We start from the raw sequence: 23,530 nt of genomic DNA, 5'->3' as shown, positions 1-23,530 counted from the left end.
TCCCCGAGACACAGCTGGGTGCGGACGCTCCTCAGGGAGCCGGTGTGCGGCGCCCGCGCCTCCCCGCCAGGCCCGGGCCCAGGCAAGGACGACAGGAGAGCCAGGTGCAGTCCCTAAAACAGGCTCTTTAATAACATTATGTCTTCACTGAAGAGCTTCGCTTTTCCCACCCAGCGCCGGGCAGGTCGGGGGGTGGGGGTGGGGCCGGCAGGGTCCGTGCTTTGGACCGCCCTTGGGCCATCGCCCGCAGCCGAGGGCGGGTCCAGTAGCCCCAGGGCCTTGGTGCCTGCGCGCCCGCCTAGTAGAAGGAGTACTGGTTCTCCACGGCGCGCGTGTGGCCCCGGGCGCCCTCGCCCGGCCCCGCCTCTGGGGGCTCTTCGTCGCCCCCGCCCGCCGCCTCCAGCAGGCGCTCGGCGCTGTTGCTGCGGCTGCGGGCGCTCAGCGGGCCCTCGGCGGCGGCGGGGCGGGGGGCGCCGGGCACCGACGCGGCCGAAGACGACGAGGCGGACGAGGACGAGGCGCCGCCGGCCTCCGAGGGCGAGGCGGGCGGGCAAGCGGCCGCGGCGAGGCTGGAGAAGTAGTGCTGGCCGGCTGGCTCGCTCCAGCAGGCGGGCGGCGGGGGCGCGGCGCTGGGCGAGGGCCCCGGGTCTGCAACGGGAGACCGCGGGCGTCAGGGCCGAGCCCGGGTCCTCCCTCCTTCTACGCCCCCCCACCAACGTGCAGGCAGGGGCCAGCGCCCCAGGAACGGGTGACCTAGAATCACACAGGGAGGCCCAGACGCCAAATCCCGCGCCCCTAGTTCCAGCCCACCTCCTAGAGAAAGTCCTAGGTATAGGCGGCTGTGGCTCAGACGATAAAGAACCTACCTGCAAATGCAGGAGACCCAGGTTCGATCCCTGGGAAGATCCCCTGGAGGAGGGCATGGCAAACCCACTCCAGTATTCTCGCCTGGAGTATCCCATGGACAGAGGAGCCTGGCGGGCTTCAGTCCACGGGGTCACACAGTCGGACACGACTGACACTTTCCACTTTTCGTAGGTGCGGCGGACACACCAACGCGCAACCCCTGTGCCCCGCACCTTCACTCATCCCTCCCAGGCTGCCTTCCTTACCAGCTCGGCGCTCAGCCCCACCTGTGCGAGATCTAAGGGACTCCACCCACTTCCGGGATGCCCGCGGGCGCCCCCTTCCGCCCGCCAGGAATTTACTGCGGCCACGGATCTGCGAGGGCTGTCTCTTTTCTGCCCATCCCGCTGGTCCCAGTGGCTTACAACTGGTTCCAGACCTGGTTGGTGCTCATCCCACGGGGGCTAGCAGGTGATGCCCTCCCTACTGCCCACCCGTCTGTCTGCGCGGGCCGGGTTAGGGGTGTCTTACCAGGCGGGGGGCCCTGGGCCCGCACATAGCTGCGGAGGGTGATGTCGGCAGAGCCCCCGGACTCCAGCGGGATGGGGTGGGTGTGGAAGTGGCGGAGCATGTCGAGCACAGACTGGAACCACAGGTGCTGCACGTGGCACTGCCCATGGCCGTTCAAGGACAGGCGCAGGTGCTGTGGGCATAGGTGGGCGTGGTCAGTGTGTGTGTGGGGGAAGGGATGTCCTGGACCCGCCCCCTGCTTGGCAAGTGCCTTTGAAGGTCAGGGGGAGGGCCAGGTCTCACAGGGGCCGTCTGGGAGAGAGGGCCTCTCACCCGGGAGCCTCATCTCGGGAGGGGGAGGGTCACGCCGGTGGCGGGGATGGGCATGAGGGCCACGGAGCCGGAGCCGGGCGGGGACTGGAGGGGGAATGCAGTCATTCCTATACCGGGAGCACACACATCAGGGCCTTCACGCACCCCCTCCATCCCTAGTCTCCGGAGGCCCTATAAGGTAGAGATGCCGTTTTGATTGTCTTAATTGCTCAGTCGTGTCCGACTCTTTACGACCCCATGGACTGTAGCCTGGAGGCTCCTCTGTCCATGGGATTCTCCAGGCAAAATACTCGAGTCGGGTAGCCATTCCCTTCTCCAGAGGATCTTCCCGACCCAGTGATCAAACCCGGGTCTCCTGCATTGCAGGCAGATCCTTTAGTGTCTGAGCCACCCGGGAAGCCCAGAGATTCCATGTTAGAGATGGGGAAACCGAGGCACAGGGCAGGAGGGACTCACCCACAGCTGCAGGCATGGAGCTAAGAAGAGAACTCATGTTGGGGTGACTCTCCCAGCCCAGCTAGGGGTCTGCTGGCTGTCCCTACCCAGCTAACGTCCAGAGGGCTGGAAACAACCCCAGGCTGACTGAGGGGGGGCGTGGCCACAGGTGCCACTCATCCAAGCTGTCAGGGGGAGTGGGAGGAGCCCGGGGAAACTGGGTCCACCTGGGCCAGGCACCGCAGGGAGAGAGCGGGCCCCAGGCCTGTGGTCTTGAGTGGTGGGGGAACCACCACACGGCTCTGACTTCAGCCCTTTTTTGCTCCGTATGTATCCCACACGGGGAAGAGTGGCTGTCCCTGGGGTGTGTGTGGCAAGAAGGGGGGTGACAGGAGGGTTTTAGAGTGTGCCTGCAATGGGGAGCTGGCCTAGGCACCTACGAACAGGAGAGAGAAGCCCTGGCAGGGAGGGAAGCGATCCATGGTGGGGCCGACGCTGCCCAGGGAGCGGGGTGGGGGGGCGAACTGACTTATCGGAAACTTGAGGAGAGGGGGTTTGAGGTTCCTGCCCACTCTGTAACCATCCTCACCCCCCAACAATCACTGGACTTTCTGTCGTGTTTGCCTTTGCGCCTTAGGTATTATTAGCACACAGTGCCCTTCCTCGAGAGCCCGCCATCTGGGTTTGGCCCTGCCCTGTCTGAACCACCTTTTCACTTGTCTTTATCTCAAGGATTCCCCATCCATCGCGTGTCTCAGGTCAAGATCCTTTCCTACTCTGGCTGGTGGGGTCAGGAGCCTCCCGGTGCCCTCTCCCCTCCAAAGCCCTCTTGTCCAGCTCTTCCTGCCTGGTTCTCTGGGGCCCACTGTGTGATTCCCTTCCACACCTACCGGCCTGGTCTGAGCACAGGCCTGGCCTGGATTGGCGCCCAGGAGGGGCTGGTGAACTGTGCTGAGCAGAGAAGAGGGGCTGTGTGGGGTGGGAGGGGCGCTGGTTGACCCCAGCCCCTGAACCCAGGTGGCTCGAGGTGGAGCCCCTCAGAAGCCCCCATGCTACGTGTACGCAATGCACAGGGTCAAAGCTAGACCCTCAGAAGGGCCCAGCCTCCTGTGGGTTCAGCCACTGGCAGGTCCCCATCGGCTTGTGGAGAAGCCACAGCTGGCGCAGCCTGCAGCCCCTGAGGGAGGTGCGGGAGGGAGGTGGGTGCTCTGAGCACAGACAGGAGCAGGCCTGGCCCGCAGGAAGCCATGCCGCCCCCACCCCCACAGAGCCTACTCCCCGGCTCTGGTTCAGCCTCAGGGCCACCCCAGCCCCCCCCACCGCCCCCGGGCTGGAGGCTTCCCCTGTGTGCACCCCCCAACCCCCCTTCCCCAACTTGCCTTGGCCTTGCCCTGGAAGTTGAAGGTCAGCACATACTCCCCAGGCCGGGTCTCACTCTGGCGGATCACGAAGAGGCCGTGGTTCCGGGGCCCACCTGCCAGCACCAGCTGAGCCGCCTTGACCCGCGACAGTGTCCCGTGGAACCAGGGGTAGTCGGAGAGCTCCAGCTCGGCCTCGGCCTGGGCCTCCGGTTCCGCTGCCTCCTCTGCTGCAGAGGGGGGACAGAGTGAGGGGCGTGGGGATGGAGGGGCCGCGGGAAGGAGAACAGGGATGGGTCGTCTCGATCCGCTTGTTGGGTTTTTGCAGCTAAGATGCTCTTTGAATAACTGAGAACGAGGCAGGGAGCCGACCCGGCCCACTAAATGTATAAGGTAAACTGAGGCACCGAGGGGAGAAAATGATAGCCTGAGAGGGTAGATTTAAACTGACAAGTCTGGTTTAGCAAATAGCTTAATGATGAGAATGTATCAAATGAGGGAATGGGAGCCTTTTGTCTCATTAATAGCAACAGGCCAATGGTTTCTGTTCTCACACAAGAGACATTAAATGTCCTTGCACCTCATGAACCAGTAATGAAAGTCCTCAATACCCCAGCTGGTACAGACTTCAGGCTATCTGCTTGTATGTATAACATCAGAAGATGCTTATTTCACAATCACCGAGCACTTTTCTCTGGAAAAAATTGGTGGGGTTGCTTAATTTCCTGGGGTCACTCTCTTAAGTCAGCAACAAATGGGAACAAATCAAGTGTCTTTGTCCCCATCCCCCTCGTTCTGACCCTGGGTACCCCTTTCTGTGAGCATTTTCTACCAAAACCGGGGCCCATGGGAGGGGTCAGGCTCCCAGCCAGGCCTGCAAAAGCCAAAACTACCGAGTTGCTGTGCAAAGGACCCAGGGGGATGAAAGGTCACAGCTTCGGAGGCTCAGGAACGGCTTGGGAGGGGCCTGTGGGTGCCTGTGGCTGGGCGGGGGCCCCCGGAGGGGGGCAGGAAGAGGGAGGGCCCCACTGCACCTGTGTGGTTGCTGCCGCTGCCGCCTGGGGACTCCAGGGTCTCCAAGAAGGTCTCCAGCGGAACGTGGACCAGGGCTTCTCTGACAGCCTCTCGAGCGCGGCTGTGTGGGGCTGTCACCACGGCTGCCGTTGTCTCCGAGGGCCGCGGCAGGTCCACTGCTGGAGAAGCGGCAGGTGAGAATCGTATGTGTCTGGCCACCTTGGAGCGACCGCCACCTCCAGCCCTGCCCTCCACTGCTCCCCAGCCAGCTCCCACCTACCCTCCGTCAGGAGCTCACAGCTGCAGGAGGTCACGCGGCTGGCCAGACAGCCTCCCCGGGCACAGGAGGGCTCCGCGTCTTCCTCGCTGTCCCTGCAAAGCCAAGAAAGCCCAACCGTGTCCGGCTGTGGGACTCGGACCCCGACCGCGATCTGCTCAAGGAGCCTGGTAGAGGCTGACTGTCCCGCGGCCAGCATCTGCTCTGTCTGGCTCGCCTGGGTCCCTCTGCCTCTGTGTCCCCGGGGTCACACCCTTGGCTTGCTCAGTGGCCACCATGTGAATTACCAGGCCGGCCATATGGACAGGTCTCCGAGTGCGCGCAGCCATCCCTGAGGTCACACGACCCCTAACCCCAAGAGAGGCTGGCCTCCTCCGAGGATCCCGCGGAGGACCTCCTCTGGGGGCGGGACATGGTGGTGGGCGGGGCCTGATCCGGCCCCTCCCCTCCCCTCCCCCCGGCCTTTGTCTCCCCATCTGTGTCGGCTCTGAAACACCCGCAAAGTGAGTGTTCACCTTCACTCCTCACGAGAGCGAGGCAAAGAGTGTGCGGAGCAGATGGCTGGGAGGGTGGCAGGGGAGGGATTAGAACCACTTCGGGGATGGGGCGGGGCGCCCGGGAGGCGCTCAGGACTTTAATTGTGCTTCCTTAAATGAAGCTGTTAATTAGAAAGCAGCAGCCCCTCCCCCCGGGGCTTGGCTCACCCCATTAGCCAGAGGAGCCGCTGCCAACCTCTCAGCCGGCCGCCCTGCCCGCCCCTCCTACTTCTGGGCTGGGGAACCTCCCCCGGATGGCGCAGCCCGCCTCGCTGCTGTCCTTCTGCCCAAGGCTTATTACTAGCCATGGCTCCCCGCTGCCCAGACCTACGCTCTTTCCCGGTTCTCTCTCGCTGAAGGCCCGGCCTCACTAGCTCTAACTCCAGCCACCCGAGGGCGCTGACATTTTCCAGGTCCTCGTGCTCCTCCACTGCCCTCCTCCGCCCCCAGGTCCCCTCTGCCTTGCTCAGGCCCCGCTTTCTTTAAGCCTCAGAGAAAGGGCCCCTCTAGCAGTACAGCTTCTCTGAACCGCAGGACTGGATTAGGGGGCCTCCCCTTTGGTCCTCCATCCCTGGCCCTTTGGGCTCACCCCATCACTACCCATCTATCTATCTCATGGTTTCAGCCTCCCCTGGGAGTGAGAACAAGATGCTTCAACTACCTTTCAGGCCCCCGGACCTGAACCTACAGAGCCTGCTGGAGGTGGGGGTGTGGGGACAGGGAGGGTCCCAGCCAGCACCCACGTGGATTGGACTGCCGTGAAAAGGGCCCACTTCTCAAGCTCAGCTCCTGCCCTCACCAGAAAGCTGCTCCCCGTGAAGGCTCCACCCAGGGCGCAGCCCCGCTAGGCCCCCTACTCCGTCTACCCGTCCCAGGGGTCTCACCCGGGGTCTACGCAGCCCTGGATGTCAGCCACCCATGAGTGTTTCTGCAGGGAGTCGATGGTCTCCAGGATGTACTCTGCTCCGTTCTCCACCTGTGGAGGGGGGCGTTGAGAGTCCAGGGGTTGATCCCGTCCCTCCCCCGGGGGGAGCTCCCTGGTCTGAGCAGCTGGGAAGACAGTGGGGTCCCCAGCGGAGGGCAGCCCACATGGGCAGCAGCCCCTTCCCCCTGGGGCCACTGCCGGGGATCACGGGGATGACTGACAGTCATCCTCAGGCCCTTTGGATGCAGCCCCCCGAGGAGGCCGTGCTGGCTGGGTAAGGGCTGGGGTGGGGGTGGGAGAAGGGCATCACAACCCTGTCTGTGGGGGGCCGGCGGGCCCAGCCCTGAGTGGTGGGGCTCACCCACCTTTGCACCTGGAACCCTGCCTCTGCAGCCCCGCCCCTGGGATAAGCAGCCTCCAGAAGGGAAGCAAGGAGGAGAAAGCCCAACCCAGAGGGTGATCAGGCACAAACACTGTCTGATAAACTCTTCCCAACAGCCCCAGAAGAGAAAGGTGACACTTTCCCCAATGTACAGATGGGAAGACTGAGGTTCAGAGAGGTCCACTAACTGGCTCAGTCACACGAGTGCTCAATGGCCACGTTGGGACCTGAACCCAGGTCTCTAATGCCAAGACCTGGCCTCTGAGTTTCTTGTTTAGTAAAGAGCAGTGGGATTCCCATCCCATCAGAGCTTGCTCTGAACTGATGGGGAAACTGAGGCCCAGAGTGGGCCCAGCAGATGGGTACCGTGGCCTCAGGACTCCTGAGCCTACTCAGAGACCACCCAGCTGTTAGGAATAAGGCTCTGACCTGTCTCAGCCAGCAGATGAGAGAGCCAGGCAGGGAGGGGCTGACCTCAGCCCCCCAGACTGGGTGACTCAGGGTCTGGGGTTGGCAAATGTTAAATGAATAAAGGAGTTCATGACTAAACAAACAGGGCCGAGTGAAAACATAAACCCAACTGGGCCCCTGGAGAGGAGGCAGGGCCGGGGGGGGTGCCCCTCCATGCAGCTTCGGATGGGTGGAACCAGGCCTCCTTGGGGATGGCCTCACAAACACCCTCTGATTCTCCAACGAGGTGCGGGGCCACAGCCCTGGCAGCCCAGAGCCATGTCCTCAGCAACCGGAGCAGCCCACCCCGGCAATGCGGGGCCTGGGAAAAGGACGGGCGGCCCCCAGACTCACTGGGGTGCCTCCCTGGCCACCCTCAGGGCCTTTGTGCCCGTAGTGGGGCCGGGCGGGTTCCCACACTCCAGTGCTGGTGACAGGGGTATTTGCATAACCGCTGCAGGCTGGCTACCGGTTCCTGCCTGTGGGATGGATGCAGGCGGCAGGACTCCAGTGGGGGAAGGGGGGAAGGGAGGAAGTGAAACTCAGGACCTTACCCCCCGGCCCAGGAGGAAATGGGAATGGGGGCCCAGTTGGTAGATGATACCTGGGCCACTTGGCTCTGGAGCTCAGGCCAGGATTCGCTTCCTAGCTTGACATCTGTGGAGGGTCCTGGGACCCCCACCCCCCAGTCTGGGGTTCCCTGCCCCCACCCTGCTGCTGGCCCTTCACCCTCACCCCCACGAGGGGTCTTCAGGGCCAGGGGTGGGGCTCACCTTGAGCACGAACGTGTTGTCCTTCTCCGGCATCTCCAGGGGCATGGTGGTACGGACCTCGATGATGGCCGACAGAGGGATGCTGACTTTGGGCCTGGAGGCCTGGGAGGCCAGATGAAGGGGCAGTGAGACAGTGGCCCCAGGGTCTCCTGAAGTTCTCTCTCCCCTCCCCCACTCCCAGAGGTCAGAGCTGCCCCCAGCTTAGGAGGCCAGGCAGCTCTGGGGTGGAGGTGCCCCAATCCCCATTTCACAGATGGGTAAGTTGAGGGCGTTGCTGGGAACTGGAGGGACCTCCCTACATAGTCACACAGCAAGTCAGGGACAGAGCTGGGATGGACATGGGTCTCCCACCTCCGAGCTCTGAGGGGGGTGAGCTCTGCCCTGGCCACCCTTCCGCCCAGCACACCCACCAGATCTGTGGTTTTTACATTTTTCACCTTGACCTATAGTAAGAAATACATTTGACATGGTGACCCAGTACACACACCTAGGTAAAAATATCTCTGAAACACACGTTTCACCGGATAATATTTACTCTGACTGTGTGTGATGGAGTGTGACATTTTCTATTCTATTCTAGTTCATTAAAAAAAAAAAAAAAAAAAGGCTCGTCTCCTCCTTCAGATTCGATTTACCACAGTACAGGGTTGGAGACCCTAAACTGGAACGGGATTCCCGGAATCGGGCAGGGCTGTGTCTCCACGTGGAAGAAAAGAGACCAGTGTGGGAATTGACCAAGGTGAGCTGGCAGGACTCCCCAGGGGGGCTGCTCTGTGCCTGCCCCCCTACTCTGCCCCAGAGCTCCTGGCCCTGGCCGGAAGGCCCCAGGGCTGGCTTGAGACTGAGATTCCTGGCAGAGCTTGGGCTCTGGGACAGGGACTTTCTTAGGAGGAAAGGGAAGGGCCCCACATTGGGTGGGCAGGTGGGTGGGGGTTCCTGGCAGCGCTGGCTGCTGTCCAGCAGGCATTGGGCTGGGCTTGGAGTGGTGACTGTAGGCTCACTGACCACAGCAGGCCCTCGTTCCAACCAGCTGGGCGGGGGCCATGGTCCTGGAGCGGGTGGAATAGACAGGTCCATAGAGAAGGCTGGACTGGGCTCCCGCTGGCCAGAGGTGCTGAATCCTCTACCTGGCATTGTAGGCCTGTTTGCCTTTCCCGTTGCTCCGGCTCACAGTTCCCACTTGCATGAATGGAACTATCAGCCTGTTTCATGCCCCAAGTGAAAGTGACTCTTTGCAACCCCATGGACTGTAGCCCACCAGGCTCCTCTGTCCACACAATTTCCCAGGCAAGAATACTGGAGTGGGTTGCCATTTCCTTCTCCACTGATGACCCCAGGCCTTGGCTTATGCAGCCTGAGTCTCCAGCAATGCCTGTCCCGGGGTCCTGTCGACCGGTCAACACTTCTGTAGCTGAGGCTTCTCCTCCTCGGGGCCCCCAGAGCATCCTGCACTAACTCCACTGAGGTTGACCCTCCAGCCCAGCAAATACCAGCTTCCTGGTGGTTCCCAGATGGCAGGGGGCCAGCATCATTGCTTCCTGGGGCCTGGCCTAGGGCTATGAGGGGACCTGGGGTCCAGGAGACTTTTCCTGCAGGGCGGGTGAGGGGACTGGAGGTCTGACACACAGGGCCGTATTAAAGGACAGTCTGAGGGTCCCGGAAACAGTCCCTGAGCCTGCAGACCCCAAGCCCCCATCTGCTCCAAGGGTGAGAGAGGAGGAAGAGCTCTGGACCGTGGGCGGCTGAACAGGACTCAAAGGCGGGAGGGGTGTCAGCCGGGGCTCCCTGTGGGGCGCATACATCCTAGACCAAACTCATCTGGGAAATGGGATCTGAGCCCTCGCCAGGCCTGCTCCCCCTTGCCAGGCCTGCTCCCCCTTCCCACGTAGTCACTCCTGAATTCACAAACATTTGCATGAAAAACGGAGGGTCTGTGGCCAGATCAGGGATTAGGAACCCACTGGCCTTTCTCAGAGGTTGGGAAAGTGGCCCCCCAGGAACCCCACCCTCTGCCAGCAGTGAGCAGTGGGGCTCAGGTGGGGCTCATGCAGAGGGCACCAGCTGTTGCATCCCCTCCCTCGAGGGCAGCTATTTTCAGCCGGGCAGCTGTGACTGCCACTCAGGGTGCAGAGGCGCTTAAGCCCTGCCCTGTGGGTGACCCTGAGCAAGTCCCATCCCGCTTCACAAGCCACAATGGGCCTCAGTCTCCCTGTCTGACGAGCGGCAGCATTGGGCTTGGTGGTCTGTGATTCTCTCAGGGACCTAAAGGTGGGGCCTGGGCAGGCAGAAAGCCCTTGGGAAGTCTGGGGGGTCCTGGGACTTGGAGAGAAAGCGCTTCAGAGAGTTAGTGTGTCCCCCTAGGAAATCACCTCTCCTATGGCTCATGGGCCCCAGACCTCGGGTAGCCCACCCCATGTACCTCCAGGGGAGAGAGGCAAGGAGGGGGATCGGGAGTACAGACAGACAGTGTGGTGGGGAAGGAGGCGAGGCTCAGGGTGACTAGAGGCACTGGGGACAGGGTGGGCCCAGGAGTGGGTGGGGGCCCTGGGCGGCTCTCGGGGCTGCGCACCAGCACACGCTCCCGCCTCCAAGCTCCTTTCGTTCCCAGGACCACCAGGGTGATGGGTATAATTAGCTCAGCTCTGCCACCCACCAGCTCTGTGACTCTGGGCCGGCCACACCCCCTCCCTGAGTTTTCCTTTGTTTTCTCTTCTGTGACCTGGGGACCACTGATGCCCACCTTGCTGGGGTCCTGGGAGGATGATGGCTCTCAGAAAGCGGGCACTATTGTTAGTTATTCCCTCCTTCCAAACGAGGCAGGTTTGCCCCCTCTTCCCCCGCCCGCCCTCCTGCCCCAGGAGACCCAAAGCTGCCCCTAGAGCTTTGATGGAGATGCCCAAGAGGAAGGGAGAGCGTGGTGCACTCAGGTGAGCAGGATGCTGCTACGGGCAAGAAACTTAGCTTTTGAAACCTGGGCCAGAAGGGGGCCGCCTGGGCCGGGGCTGGGCTGGAGCCTGGCAGCCAGGCAGATGTCTACCGAGCCAGACTGCAGACCTCCGGCAGGGCCCCTGGGTGTGCCAACGTCACTCGTTGCCCGCCTCTCTGGGGAGGCTCCAGCCACCCAGGGGTTCCAGGTGAGGAAGACAGGAGTCCAGGCAGCCAGGCTCTCCAGTACCCCCCCAAGAACAGTACCTAGAACCCCTTCTGTAGCCAGAGGGTCTTTCTGACCCCTCGCAGGCTTGAGGGATGCTTGAGGGAGGACTTGTGGGGCGGTGGGCCGGCACTCCATGCTCCTGACCCGGAATACTACATTTTGCCGACCAGCTAACACCGAGGGGTGCTGGAAGCCTGGTCCTCCACGATCCCCCCTCCCAGGGCGAAGGGGGTGGGCAACTCACCTTGGGCGGCACGAAGAACTCCAGGCGGAAGCGCTCGCCCGCCACCGCCCTGCGCAGGAGCAGGCGACACTTCTGCCACTGGGCGGCGCCCCCGGGGCCCGAGGCCGCGTCGTCGGCCACCATGAAGCGCAGCGCGCCCTCGCGCTGGATGTCCACCAGCTCCACCTTGGCCGCCAGCGTCCGCGACAGCCGCAGGCGCCGCATCCACTTGTCGCGCGGCTCGGCCGGGGGTTCGGCGGCGCGCGGGGCGGCGTCGGGCTCGGGGGAGGCTCGCCGGTGCCACATGTCGCGCACGCCGTCCACCACGCACAGGCTCATGTTGCGCAGCGAGAAGCCCTTGCGGACGCGGGCCTTGGCCGCCGCGGTCGCCGACACGTCCTCTGAGCTCCTCGAGTGGCCGTAGGGCGCGGCCTTGAGCGCCGGGCGGCCCGCGGGCCCGGGCTCCATGGCGTCCGGGGGCTCGGCCGCCCCTCGCGGCGGCTCCGGCCCGGCCACCAGCACGCGACGCACCTCCTCGCTGAACACGTCCAGGAAGTTGGCGGCGAAGTGGCGGGAGAAGGAGGCGCCGGCGTCTGGCGTGTCGTAGGCCGGGTTGTCCCGCAGGAAGCGGCAGAACTTGTGCGCGAAGTCCACGGCGGCCGCCTGCGCGTGCAACTCGCAGAACTGCCGCCAGTCCGGGACCGGCACCGGGACCGGGACCGGGGCGGCACCATTCATGGCTCTCGTCCCATCGCAGCCCCGGGAGGCTGCGGGCGAGAGGAGCCGGTGAGTCACCTCCCGACCCCTGGATCGGAGCGCCCACCCGCTCCCGCTTCCCCGGGGCTGTGTGCAGCCGCTTTTCCTGGCAGTGCCAGTGTGTGAGGACAACCAGGGAGGTGGGACGTGTGTCTGCAGGAGGGAGGGGGACCCGGCCCCCCTCCATTCACTCTCTCTCCAAACAGCAGTCTCAGGGAACCCCAAGGTCATTCCTGGGTCTGGAGCAGGAGGCCGGGATGACAGGTGCTTTCAAGTGGAGTTCCTAATGAGCCTCCAGTGACCCTCTTCCGAGGGTCCCCAAAGTTTGGAGGACAGGAAAAAGTCATGCACAATCCTCTTGGCTCTACCCTTGAAATTTGCCAAGAACACCACTCCTTCTCCACTCACCGCCATCCAGGCTGCTGTCCCCGGACCCAGGCAACCCACCTCTTCTCCCACCCTCAGTACTTTAGCAGCCTCTTCACTGCCCTCCCTCCGTGCCCACCCCTGGAAACTGATCTTATCCCCATAGCCTGTTCTCCACCCAGAAACCCAGTTATCATTTCTAAAACGAAAGACAGAGCAGGCCCTTTTCTGCTCAGAACCCTGCAGTGGCTCCCGCTCCATCAGAGAAAAAGCCACTGTCCCCCCACACCTCCCGGGACCTGCCTCCATTTGACTCCCCGTGTTTATCTCCTGCAGTTCTACTTGTTGCCCACTCTGCTCAGGTCCCACCCGAGTCCCACCCGAGTCCCACCCCAGGGCCTCTGCACTTGCAATTTTCTCTTGAACGTGCCTGGAATGTCCTTTCCCTCAAGCTGCCTCATGTCCTCCAGGTTTCTGCTCAAATTCCATCTTGCCCGATAGCTTTCCTTGACCACCCTTCTATTCAGAATGAGGTCTCAGGACTTCCCTGGCAGTCCAGTGGTTAAGACCTCACACTCCCTCTGCAGGAGGCAGTCAGGGAATCCGTGGTCAGGGAACTAGGATCCTGCGTGCTTACTTTTACACACAGAGTATACCCCCATCTCATACCGTTTATCCATTTGCTTGGTTGTGTTGTCTCCACGGCACCCCACCCTCCCCTGAAAATGCCGCCTCCAACAGTCTTGACATCTTCTAAGTGGCTGTGTCCCCAGTGTTGGGCATGTGGCAGGCACTCAGTAAACACTGAATGAATGAATGAATGGATGAATGTGTTCAACACACCAGGCATGTCACAGCTGTCACTGCCCAAGCCCTCACATGGGGCCAGAGAACACACAGCTTGTTAGTGACAAGTCTGGGATTCTCACGCCGACTCAGAGACTTTGAGGGTCATCTCCCAGTGTGGATCCAGTATAACTAGCTTTTCATACTGGCCTGGAAGTTGCTGCCTCTTCATACTTCTTACCGTTATGATGTACTGACTACCTTCTCTAATTTTTCCTTCCAGTGTGTGTGTGTGTGTGTGTGCACGCACGTGCTCAGTTGTGTCTGCCTCTTAGGACCCCATGGACTGTAGCCAGCTCTGTCCATTGGATCTCCCAAGCCAGGATACTGGAATGGGTAGCCATTCCCTCCTCTAGGGGATCTTTCCAACCCAGGGATCGAACTTGGGTCTCCTGCATTGCAGGCAGATGCTTTACCATCTGAGCCACCAGGGAAGCCCTGTTTCCTCCTGAACCCCATCCAAATCGGACCTTCTTGAAGAGACCCGAATCCCGGAATCCCAGCTTCCGCCTCCTGCCCCCAGGCCCCTCCACCCTTCCTCACTCGGGATCGCCAGACTGCATGGTGCGTGACTAGTCATCAGGGGGCCCTGACTCCTCATCCCCCGAGTAGCACCCCTCCTGGGGGCACAGGCCATTCATTCTGTTTATGCATCTCCCCCCTGCAACAGGCCAGGGTGAAAATCACTGGAGAAAAAGTGGGGCGATGTGGACCTGCCCTGCCTTGGGGAGCCCCTGTCTGGGGGGGCCGGTGGGTGCAAGGGGAACTGAGACGGAGGGGTTGTGCCCTCACCTGCCTTCCCAGGACCCCCATGATTCCCAGCCTGGCCCTTCCCTCGCAGCTCCTGGGAGCACCATCTCATTTGTCCTCTGGGATCCAAGTTGTGTAATTATACGCCAGGTAAAAATAGCTCCCCCACTTCTGTGAGATCATCCACGGGGCCTCTGGGCCACGGGGCACCAGGGGATTCCCTCTCACCTGGGGGGCAACCTCGGCCTTCTGCCTGCACTCAGTAACCACAGCACGGCCCAGGGGAGGCAACAGGCCACGTGAGGAGGCCACTGAGCCCCAAGGACAGTTTTCCAAACCAGCGGGTCGCCTCAGAGACTCCCAGCCTGGCATTCAGGGGGAGAGGAGCAGGGGGTTGGGAGGGCTTCCTGCCGGCAAAGAGGACCAAAAGTGACCTCCCTGCAGGCGTGAGCAGTAACCTGGAGGGAGATTTTTCAGGACATAGGGGAGGGGCTGGGGGAGAAGTGGGGCTGAGGCACCTGTGAGCTTAGTTCACGCTGGGCCTTTCCCCTACCCTGCCCTTCCTCCCTTCTCATCTGGCTAACTCCCACTCAGCCCTCAAGAATGAATTCAGGGGCCACTTCCTCCAGGAAGCCTTCCCTGACCTCCCCCTGCCTCCCCAGCCTGAGCTCCCACAGTCCCCTCCTGTGTGTCCAGCTAGTGAGGTGCTAAGGGCAGAGCATCCCAGGCGTCTGTGTCTGCCTGTTTCCCATCTACCACAGGCACTCCTTGGGGGCAGAAGGCGGGCCTGAGTCAGGGTGGAGTGAGGGTGGGGCAGGAATGCGCCTACCAACATCACTGGGGCCTCGCCCGACCTGTGGCCAGCGGGCCTTCCGGGGGTGGGATGGGGACATGGGGCCCTGAGGCTGAGCATGGGAAGCCTGGCCCTGGGCTCCAAGCCCATTCATTGACCCAGCAAGGTAGCGCTTCCCACAGGGTGCATCGATATAGTCCCTGTTCCACTGCGACCACCAAGGAGGGTCAGACCAGGTGAGAGGGCAGCCTGGGAGGAGCTTGCCCCTTAGCTGGCAGCAGGTGAGGATGCTCCCTACAGGGCAGCTGGGGGCGGGGAGGAAGCTGGTCCCACTGCCTCGAGCTCAGGCATGGATTCCATCTGCCCCCACTTCCGGCTGGCCCAGAGTCCTCGCAAGGGCGAGTGCAGGGACAGGAGCGGAGCCGCGGGAGAGGCTCTTGAGGTGGGGAGGGGGCCCAGCTAGGCCTCACTGGAGGCAGGGGCGGGACTCAGAGAGGAGTCTGCCAAGAGCAGGGGGCGATGGCCGTGCCCTGGGCAGGGACTGGCCTGGGAAGCACCGACGCTGGCCCTGCCTTGCCCTCCCCCTTCCCCACCCCAACCACTTGCTGGCGGCTCAGGAGCCCGTGGGCCTGATGCCCGGACCGGCAGCCCTCGATGTCCCCTGGGTCCAGCTGGGGCTATGCAGAAGTGACAGGGGTGGTACAGCCAGGGGTGAAAGCCACGGGCAGCGGGCCAGCAGGGAGCCCCGGCGCTAGTTACAGCATGGCTCCCTGTGAAAGGGAGGCTGCAAGCCACAAGGAAGAGGGCTCAGCGCCAGCAGGGACACTGGAGTGCTATCCCCAACTGCCCGGGGGCCCAGAACGGGTGGAGACCGAGCGCCTTGACTTTGCTCAACTGGGCTCCAGGCCTGACAACTTTGCTCTCTGGGTGAGGGCTGCTGACCTCACCTCCAACCTCGGGGCCTTTTTCCTCACTTTAAGAGTGAGGATGAGGGACTTCCCTGGAAGCTTAGTGGTTAAGAATCGGCCTTCCAATGCCAGGGACACGGGTTCAATTCCTGGTCGGGGAACTAAGATCCCACATGCTGCTGGGTTTCCCCGATGGCTCAGAGGTAAAGAATCCACCAGCAATGCAGGTTCAATCCCTGGGTCATGAAGATCCCCTGGAGGAGGGCATGGCAACTCACTCCACTATTCTTGCCTGGAGAATCCCATGGACAGAGGAGCCTGGTGGGCTACAGTCCATGGGGTCGCAGAGTCGGACACGGCTGAGCAACTGAGCACTCATGCACACTACGGGGCAACTAAGCCCATGTGCCATGAGAGAGCCCCATGTGCCACAACTAAGACCGACGCAATCAAATAAATATTTAAAAAAAAAAAATGAGGCTGAGGGACTGCCCTTCGCTGGAAGGATAGCACAGGAGGTGGTCTCTGCAGTGTTCCGATCCATGTGTCCCTGTGGGCAGGGCTGGGGCTCCCCTCACCTCTGGGTGGAGCCAGGAGGTAGTCTCTAGGGACCATCCAGGGTGACTCCCAATCAGTCATTCTGGAGGGGGCCACAGGCCCAGGGGTGGGAAGAGCAGAGCTTCAGGGGGAGGGGACCCCGGAGGTCCCAGAAGCAGGGTGGGCGCCATCACAGGCCCCCACGGTCTGGGCTGGCAGGGAAGGTTTACGGGTTGAACCCAGTGGGCCCGGGGCTCCCCCTTCTCCAGCAGCTCCGCGGGAATTCCCTCCTCCGTCTCTGCCTGTGTGGCCCTCTGGCGGCTGGACCTTCTGCCTCACTCAGCTGACTATTCAAACTCTGCCCCCTCTCCGGGCTGTGTAAAAACCCTCTCCTCTTCCAGGAAGCCTTCCCTGACACTAGCCCTTCCACCCTGGGCTCCCATGGTCCCTGTGGTTCTCAGCCCTCTTGATCCCATGAGAAGGGTCCCCCCTCTCCCCCTTTTCTGGCCCCAGGGAGCCAGAAGGAACTTGCCCAGTCAGCTTGGGACAGCCGTGGACTGGGCAGTGGGAGATCCGGTCTGTGTCTCGGGCCAGGCCATGTCTCCCGAGCACTTGGCTCCCCATCCATAAAGTGGGGTGCAGGAGCAGTGGCCTCCAGGGGCCCCTGACTGTCACAGCCCTTGGACACTGAAGGCCAGGGTCCCACAGTCCCTCCAGGGGTGGGACCAGGGACAGGCAGGAGGTTGTCTCTCACCTTCATGAGCTTCTCCTATGAGGACTGGGATGGAGACCAAGGGAGTCCCACCCCACCTGGTCTGGGCCTCAGGCGGTGGCCCCCACCTCCCCAGGGGCCCCAGGTGGGCAGACCACCCTCCCCAATCCATAGCTTGGGGTTTTTCCAGGCCCAGCCAGGCTGTCTGGCTTCTCCTCCTGGAAAAAATGTTTTCTGTTCCCGTCATCCCAGGGCCGGAGGGTGATGGGATGGGGCTTCAGGGAGGCAGGCAGGGCAGGGCAGGGCAGGGCAGGGGTGGGTGGTGAGGGGAAGCCTAATCGAGTCTCTGCCTGGTGCCTTTCCAAGCCGTGGACTCTCCTCACCCCTCTGCCAAGAACCCAGACGGGAGAATCCCCCAACCCCCACCCCGGTTAGATGCCGGGGAGAGGGGGCGGCTGGCCTTCCGGTGGTAAAAATAGTGCTGACAATTGGAAAAGGAAAAAAAAAAAAAAGAAGCCAGCCGTCAGCCCCCAGTGGCATGCAGTTCCGGACCCCACGGCCAGGTCATTCCTTAAAACATTAATGAGGCGGCCTAGCCACCCCGCTAATGGGCCGGCGACCAATCGATCGACCGCCTGGTGGGCAGCGGCCTGGAGGGTAGGGGGGCACCAGCAGGGCCCAGGGACACAGTTGCGGGGGAGGGGGGTGTTCCTGGGAGCCCCAGCTGGAGCTGGCCTCCCTACTGCCCGAGACCCCGGAGGAAGGGACGGAGGCCCCGCAGAGCAAACCAGCCACTCAGCACCCAGCAAGGCTGCCTCCTGGGCGGGGGGCAGGGCCAGAGTGGCACTCCTCCTCTGTGCTCTGTTCTGGGCTGGGCAGTGCCCACCCTGCCCCGCCCCCTGCCTTGAACCATTCACAGTGGGGAAACCGAGGCCTCCTCTCGGGGCCCCCCCCAACACAAGAAGAGGAGACAGGGTCTCCCTTGGCCGCTCCCTGCCTTCCAGGAAGCTGGCCCCAACCATGCTCACTGATGCTCTGTCCTCTGGGCATCTCAGGACCCGGCCCGGCCCGGCTGACTGTGCGCTTTGCCACCACGGCTCCTTCCAGCTGCCTTCGTGGCCTCCTGGGACTGTATCCCCCAGCTCCCTCTCTGCACCCCGTCCCCTGCAGCACAGACAACTTTCGGGCCCTCAGAAGGTGTCCCACAGGGCAGGCTCTGAACCAAGGCCTCCTGAGAGAGGGAGGTATGGCTGGAAGTCCCAGACCTTCCCCATCCAGAATAAATGTGCTGACCCGTGACCCTGGCAGGAGGCAGAAGTGGACATGATTCCTGGTCTTGCTGCTCTTGACCGGGCAGGGACTTTGCTGCAGAATGGGTGTGGGGAGGAGGCTGCTCTGATTAGTGACAGGGACAGGTGCAGATTAAGAGCCCTCTTTATACTCTGCCCCCGTATGTGTGTGGGTGGGTGCAGTGTGGGACTCAGGTGGTCCTGGCTTTTCAGAACATCAGTTTCCATAGCTGTAAAGTGGGACCAGTCTTGCTCGCCCATGCAGACCTGCCTGCTTCTGGTCCAAGGCCGGTGCTGAGGAGCATCTCGGGGAGGTGGCTGTTAAAAGCCCTGTGCTGACACGCCTGCCACACAACTCCCAGCCTTTGCCACCGTGGGACAGGGGAAGCTCTTCCGCTGAGCCCCGGGGATGTGAGTGATGTCCCTGACCTTGACAAGCTGTTGCTGGCTCTGGGACCTGCAGACCCCCGGTCTTAGGGGCCCCCTAGAGCTGCAGCTGACAGCTGCTCACATCACAGAGTCCCCGTGGCCAGGACGTCTCCCCTCCTTCACATCTGACCGTTGTCACGTGGGACAGCGGAGTGGTTAAAAGCCTGAGATCTGGAGCCAGACCGGCTGGGTTTGAATCCCAGCTCCTCCGCTTCCGCGCTGTGTGACTCAGCCTCCGGGGTACCTCAGTTTCCTCATCCTTCAAATCAGCGGATAAAACAGCACTGGCCTCAAAGGGCCGTCATGAGGATTAAATAAGCAATTTGTTTAAAAATCAAAGCTCCTCTGCTTCTACTTCCTAAATGTCTTGTGTTCATTCCCTCTTTTCCTCCCACTCCTCTGGGCAGAGGACTCCTCCTGAACCTCCTCGTTTCTCAGGATCAACTCCCTGCCCCCCCCCCAGCCCCTGACTAATCCAGGCTCCACAGGGGGGCCAAGGTCATCTTCCTAGGCCGGCACCCACAACCAGCATCCAGCAGGGCAATGCCCCTGCCATCACGTTCTCCTCCCTGCCAGGAAAGGAGGATTAAATGAGCAGTTGAGGTTCTGGGGAGGGAGGTGACTGGTCCCCCATTCCCAGATGCAGCCTGGACTCCCCTATGGGTTGGGAGCCAGGCTGGCAGGTCCAGGGCTGCAGATGGGGGAGAGGAGTCATGCGGAGCCAAGTTCAGGTCTGTCCCTTTCTACAGCACATGCTACTCCCAACAGGGCCCTGTCCCTGGGGAGCACTCACTCTCAGGGCACAGTAGGGGGACCCAGGCCCTGCCCTGGGAAAGGAGGTAGCCATCTGACTCCTGGAGGGGGGCAGGGAAAGCCAGGGCTGGGCCCTGCAGGAAGCCAGTGTCAGAGGAGCAGGGAGTGGGGTCCAGGACAAGAAACTGTGTCAGGGCCTGGGGGCTTAGGAGGGGAGCCTGTCCTCCTTCAGGAGCACCTGGTGCTGGACAGTTCCTGGACAGGCTCTGGAGGTGGAGAGCAGGCTGGGATGGCTCTAGCTGCACAGGCCCTGCCCTCCTGGGGGTGCGGAGCAGACGCACCAACCCCTCTCCAGCCTTGGCCTGGGCCTTGCACAGTCCCTTCTCTCCCAGTGTTAGGGATCTCACTAGGGCCCGATTCACACCCCTCCCAGTCCTCCTTGGGCCGTGGCCCAGCCCCCGAAATCTGCCGGACACCCCTTCAACCCTTCACCACTTAGCCCACCAGTCTGCCTTCGGGCTTTATCACGACACACACACCGGCAGTTCCTGAGACCTCAGCACCTCCCCACGGTTAAGTATCCCAGATCTCTGGGTACTGCAGAGGCTTACAGAGCTTCCCCAGGCATCTGGGCAACAGATCTCCCAGTCTGAAGGCACCTCAGACTCACCACATCCAAGTTCTAATACATCCTCTTCCTCCAACCCCTGCTTGTCCACTGCTCGGGGTCTCAACACACAGCCCAGCATCGCCCCACCTGCTCCTCTGGGCCCCCGAGACTCTTTTGTCTCTGCTCCCCCATCCCTCCACACACTGTATGGCTGTGCCCTGTCTTCTCCACCAGACCATGAGCTCCAGCTGGGTGTTACACCCGCCCCCAGGTGGGCCCTAGACACAGAGGGTCGGAAGTTTCTGGAGAATGGAGCCCAAACCGGAGGAGCCCAAAGATGCTGTACTCCTACACATGGCTCTGCCCAAAAACAGGTGTGGCCGTGACCTCCTCTAGATATTGGAGAGTCACTCTGCTATCCTCTGGGACAGAGCACAGCCACTAAAACAGACCCACCCAGATGAGGCAGGGGAAGAGAAACCTCACCAGTTCCCAAAGCTGTCATCACCCCTCTGGTCCTACGCGGACAGTGAAGGAGCAGGAAGTGAGGCAGGCTCTAAGACTGGACTTTTGAATGCCATGGGGACAGCAGGCAGGAGGCCCAAGGTCCATAAACTCCCAATTTCCTACAAGCCAGAATAGACAGGCAGTGCAAGGGGTAGGAACCGGATTCTCATCAGAAAGGTGGTTTGGAAGCTTGGCTTATTGGTTGAGTGACTTTGGACAAATCATTTCACTTCCTTGAATCTGTTTCCTTCTCTGCAACATGGAGATAATAATAGTACCAAGCCCCAGGGTTGTTGTGAAGATTACGTGAGAAACAGCATAGACGCCCTCAGCCAGCATCAGTCAGCTCGAAACCAAAAGCTCAGCCCTGGGAGTGGGGTGGGAGGGCTCCACCTATGTGGGGGTCCCACCTCCCAGGGAAGTTCACCCTTCGGTGTGTTCTCCCTAGGAGACCCACAAAGCAGGGAGGAGGGGGCTAGAAACAATTTTAAACAGATTTTTTTGCAGAGTAAGGGTAAGAAGAAAAGCACATGCGTTAACTCTTGATCACTTAGATCCATTCAGTTATCCCCCATCACAATCTCCTGCCCATCCTCACTCACGCCCTCTAGAGGGGGAGAGGAGTAGAGGGAGGCGGCTAGCGGGAACCTGCCGCCCAAACCCCACAAACACCCTGAACCTCACTCCTGCCCCCCACTGCCAGACCTCCCCCAAAGTTCTTAGAGCCGACAGGTCCTAGGCCTCTCCCAGTCAACTGGCCTCCTGAATGGAGCAGGGAGGCCAGGAAGGAAGAGATCTGTTCAAAGTTGGGAGCAGGGATGGGAGGGTTTAGATCATCCCCCCGCCCCCCAAAAAAAGGCAGCCAAAGCCTCTTAGGGTAACCACCCCTGGCTTCTCCGACCCTCTCAGGGGTGCCCATTCACCCCATGCTCAGCGACCTGTGTTGTGGGGGCAACTTCTGCTAGTCACCCAGCGAGGAGGGAGGCACTCCCATCCTCATTTTACTGGGTAGATGATGGAAGCTCAAAGGGCAGACGGAGGAGGGTTCACTTCAGGTTTGACTCCCAGCCCTGAGGCTCTCCCCTGCACCAACTGGCTTATCTTTGTTCCCGGTCACTCTCGAGGCTGTCCAGTCCGCCCTGCGAGGTTCCGGAGGGGTCCCAGTCATTGCAGACCTCGCCCCGCTGAAGACCTCACTTCGTGGGCCGCTGGGATCCCCGCCTCTGCCCGGTCTCGGCCCGCTGGCTGGCGCGGTGCCGGGCCCCGCGCCGCCCGCAGGTTCATCAATGGCGCGGCCGGAGGGCCTGAATGGAGGGCACGAACCCGCCCCTTCTTAAAGGAGCCGGCCTCTCCGGCACCCGCAGCGATCCTTCCCACACTACCGAGGGCTGCCGGAGAGCTCCCGGGGTGGGCGGGTCGGGAACCGAAACCGTGAGAAAGAAGGCCTGGGCCAGATGGAGGGCGTGCCGGCCAGGCGACGCCGATCTGTACAGGGTCCCTCCTGTGGCCCGCACCCTCACTTCAGGTTGGCCCTCCCCCCGCTCCCGCTGCCTAGGGAAGAGACCCCCAGGGCTCCGCCCTCCACCCCAAGCCCAGGCCAGAGACCCCCTCCTCCAGGGGGCCCACCGAGCTCGCCCACCACTGGGCCTCGGCCCTGGGAAGGGGCGGGGGGCGCAGCTGCTCCGGAGGCGGCTCGGACCCTTCCGCCACTCCCGCCCGGCCCAGGCTGGGGCGGGGGGGAGCGTCTAGAAGCCGATCTCCGCCGGGGGCGCATCTCCTCTGTCGCGCTCCCTCCCACCCGCGCACACAAAGACAACACGCGCGGACCGGGGCGCGTGAGGCCGCGCTCCCAGGAGCAGCGGTGCGCACACAACACGATCGCCCTCAGGGACCGACCGGGTTCAGAGTGATGGACTGGGGGGACGAGGGAACTGGGAGGACAAGCAGGCCGTACCTACAGGCGCGCAGCTGCGGCCGAGCGGGCCGGGGCGCCGGCGGAGCGCTGCCCGGACCGCGGCCGGCCTCCCGGGGCCCGGCGGCTCATGGCCCGCGGCGGATTCAGGCTCCCTCCGGGCGGGAGCAGGCGTTGGCGGCGGCTCCTCCCTCGGTCGTCCACAACCTCGAAGGCTCGTGCGCTCTCCGCTGGCCCGGCGCGGCGCCGGCTGGGCTCTCTTGGCGGCGGAGCCCCGCGCGCTCCGAGCTCAGCCCCGCGCGCTCCGAGCTCAGCCCCGCGCGGCGCGCGCGCCACCCCCCGTTCCCGCTCCGACCCTCCGCCCGTGCGGCGCGCGCCCTCTCGGCCCCGCCCCCGCCGCGAGCTCCGCCCCCTCCCGCCGCGCCGGCCCCGCCCCCGCCGCGCCCCTCGCCCTCCGCGGAGCCTGTTTGGCGCCCGCAGCTGCTACTCGCTGCCTCCGGTGGCGGCGGCTGGGCGGCCGATCCTTGGGGCCCAGAGGGGTTAGGAACTGGCCTGCAGCCTCCCCATTCAGGGCAACAGTCCGCGGCTGCCCTGCCTCGCGGAGCGGGCTCCGAGCCAGGCGCCTAAATCCCCCCCCCGCTCCCAGAGCGGAGGCGTCCCAGGGAGTCCGGGATGGTGGCCCCGGGAGCGCGGCCGGTGGGGGCCGGCTGGGTGGCCTGAGTAAGTGGAGTGTCTGGGGCGTAGGCCCTCCTCGGGGACGGGCGCCCGGCGGGGACCCGGGACCCTCCGGCGTGGGGACAATGGGAGTCTCGAGAAAGCCCAGATGTCGCAACGCGGGGAAGTCGACGTCTGGTTCTCATAAATCCGGACGGCGAGCACCACGCCCCCTCCCCTCAGCGCTTTCAGTGCCGGAAATCGCCCAGGGCAATGGGGCAGAGAAAACCTAAGCAGGGTTCCCACCTCCCCATCTTCACAGTCATGGGGACACTGACGCCACACGGGGAGGGAGGTCTTCAGAGGTCACACACGAGGCTGATGGGGGTGGGGCGGAGCGGAGACACAGCCCTGTCTTCCTCACCCCTAGTTGGTTTTGCAGCCCCCCAAACCTGGGGCGTAAGTTACTGCAGATCTCACTCTGGATAAAAA

The 23,530-nt window shown here is 62.6% G+C and overlaps 1 protein-coding gene across 13 annotated transcripts; it reads right to left on the bottom strand.

Moving 5' to 3' along the window:
• Positions 1-105: 105 nt before the first annotated feature.
• Positions 106-22,731, bottom strand: SH2B2 (SH2B adaptor protein 2). 13 transcript variants are annotated; one of them, XM_081557775.1, is made up of 10 exons: positions 22,427-22,731; positions 11,238-11,983; positions 7,840-7,941; positions 6,194-6,285; positions 4,777-4,868; positions 4,517-4,675; positions 3,504-3,712; positions 1,378-1,549; positions 482-648; positions 106-397 (listed from the first exon to the last, which is right to left on the bottom strand). In XM_081557775.1, the coding sequence occupies exons 2-10, from the start codon at positions 11,952-11,954 to the stop codon at positions 299-301; spliced, it is 1,809 nt and encodes a 602-aa protein (XP_081413901.1). In that variant the 5' UTR covers positions 11,955-11,983; positions 22,427-22,731; the 3' UTR covers positions 106-298. The 13 variants fall into 13 exon arrangements, with proteins under 13 accessions (XP_081413901.1, XP_081413903.1, XP_081413904.1 ...); XM_081557777.1 differs by having other exon boundaries at positions 3,504-3,709; XM_081557778.1 differs by having other exon boundaries at positions 4,517-4,672.
• Positions 22,732-23,530: the final 799 nt, after the last annotated feature.

The sequence above is a fragment of the Giraffa tippelskirchi genome, chromosome 13, assembly GCF_054371585.1.
Source record: "Giraffa tippelskirchi isolate mGirTip1 chromosome 13, T2T-mGirTip1v1.2.pri, whole genome shotgun sequence".
In the NCBI taxonomy this organism is placed as follows: Eukaryota; Metazoa; Chordata; class Mammalia; order Artiodactyla; family Giraffidae; genus Giraffa; species Giraffa tippelskirchi.
The sequence above is the reverse complement of the archived record's forward strand: the minus strand, read 5'-3'. Positions and strand labels throughout refer to the sequence as shown.

Coding starts and splice junctions, on each gene's coding strand:
- SH2B2 (XM_081557766.1), bottom strand. CDS start 11,954: ATGAATGGTGCCGCCCCGGTCCCGGTCCCGGTGCCGGTCCCGGACTGG. Junction 7,942..11,237: donor AGTTCTTCGTGCCGCCCAAG/GTGAGTTGCCCA, acceptor CTGGCCTCCCAG/GCCTCCAGGCCCAAAGTCAG. Junction 4,869..6,193: donor CAGGGCTGCGTAGACCCCGG/GTGAGACCCCTG, acceptor TTGGCTTTGCAG/GGACAGCGAGGAAGACGCGG.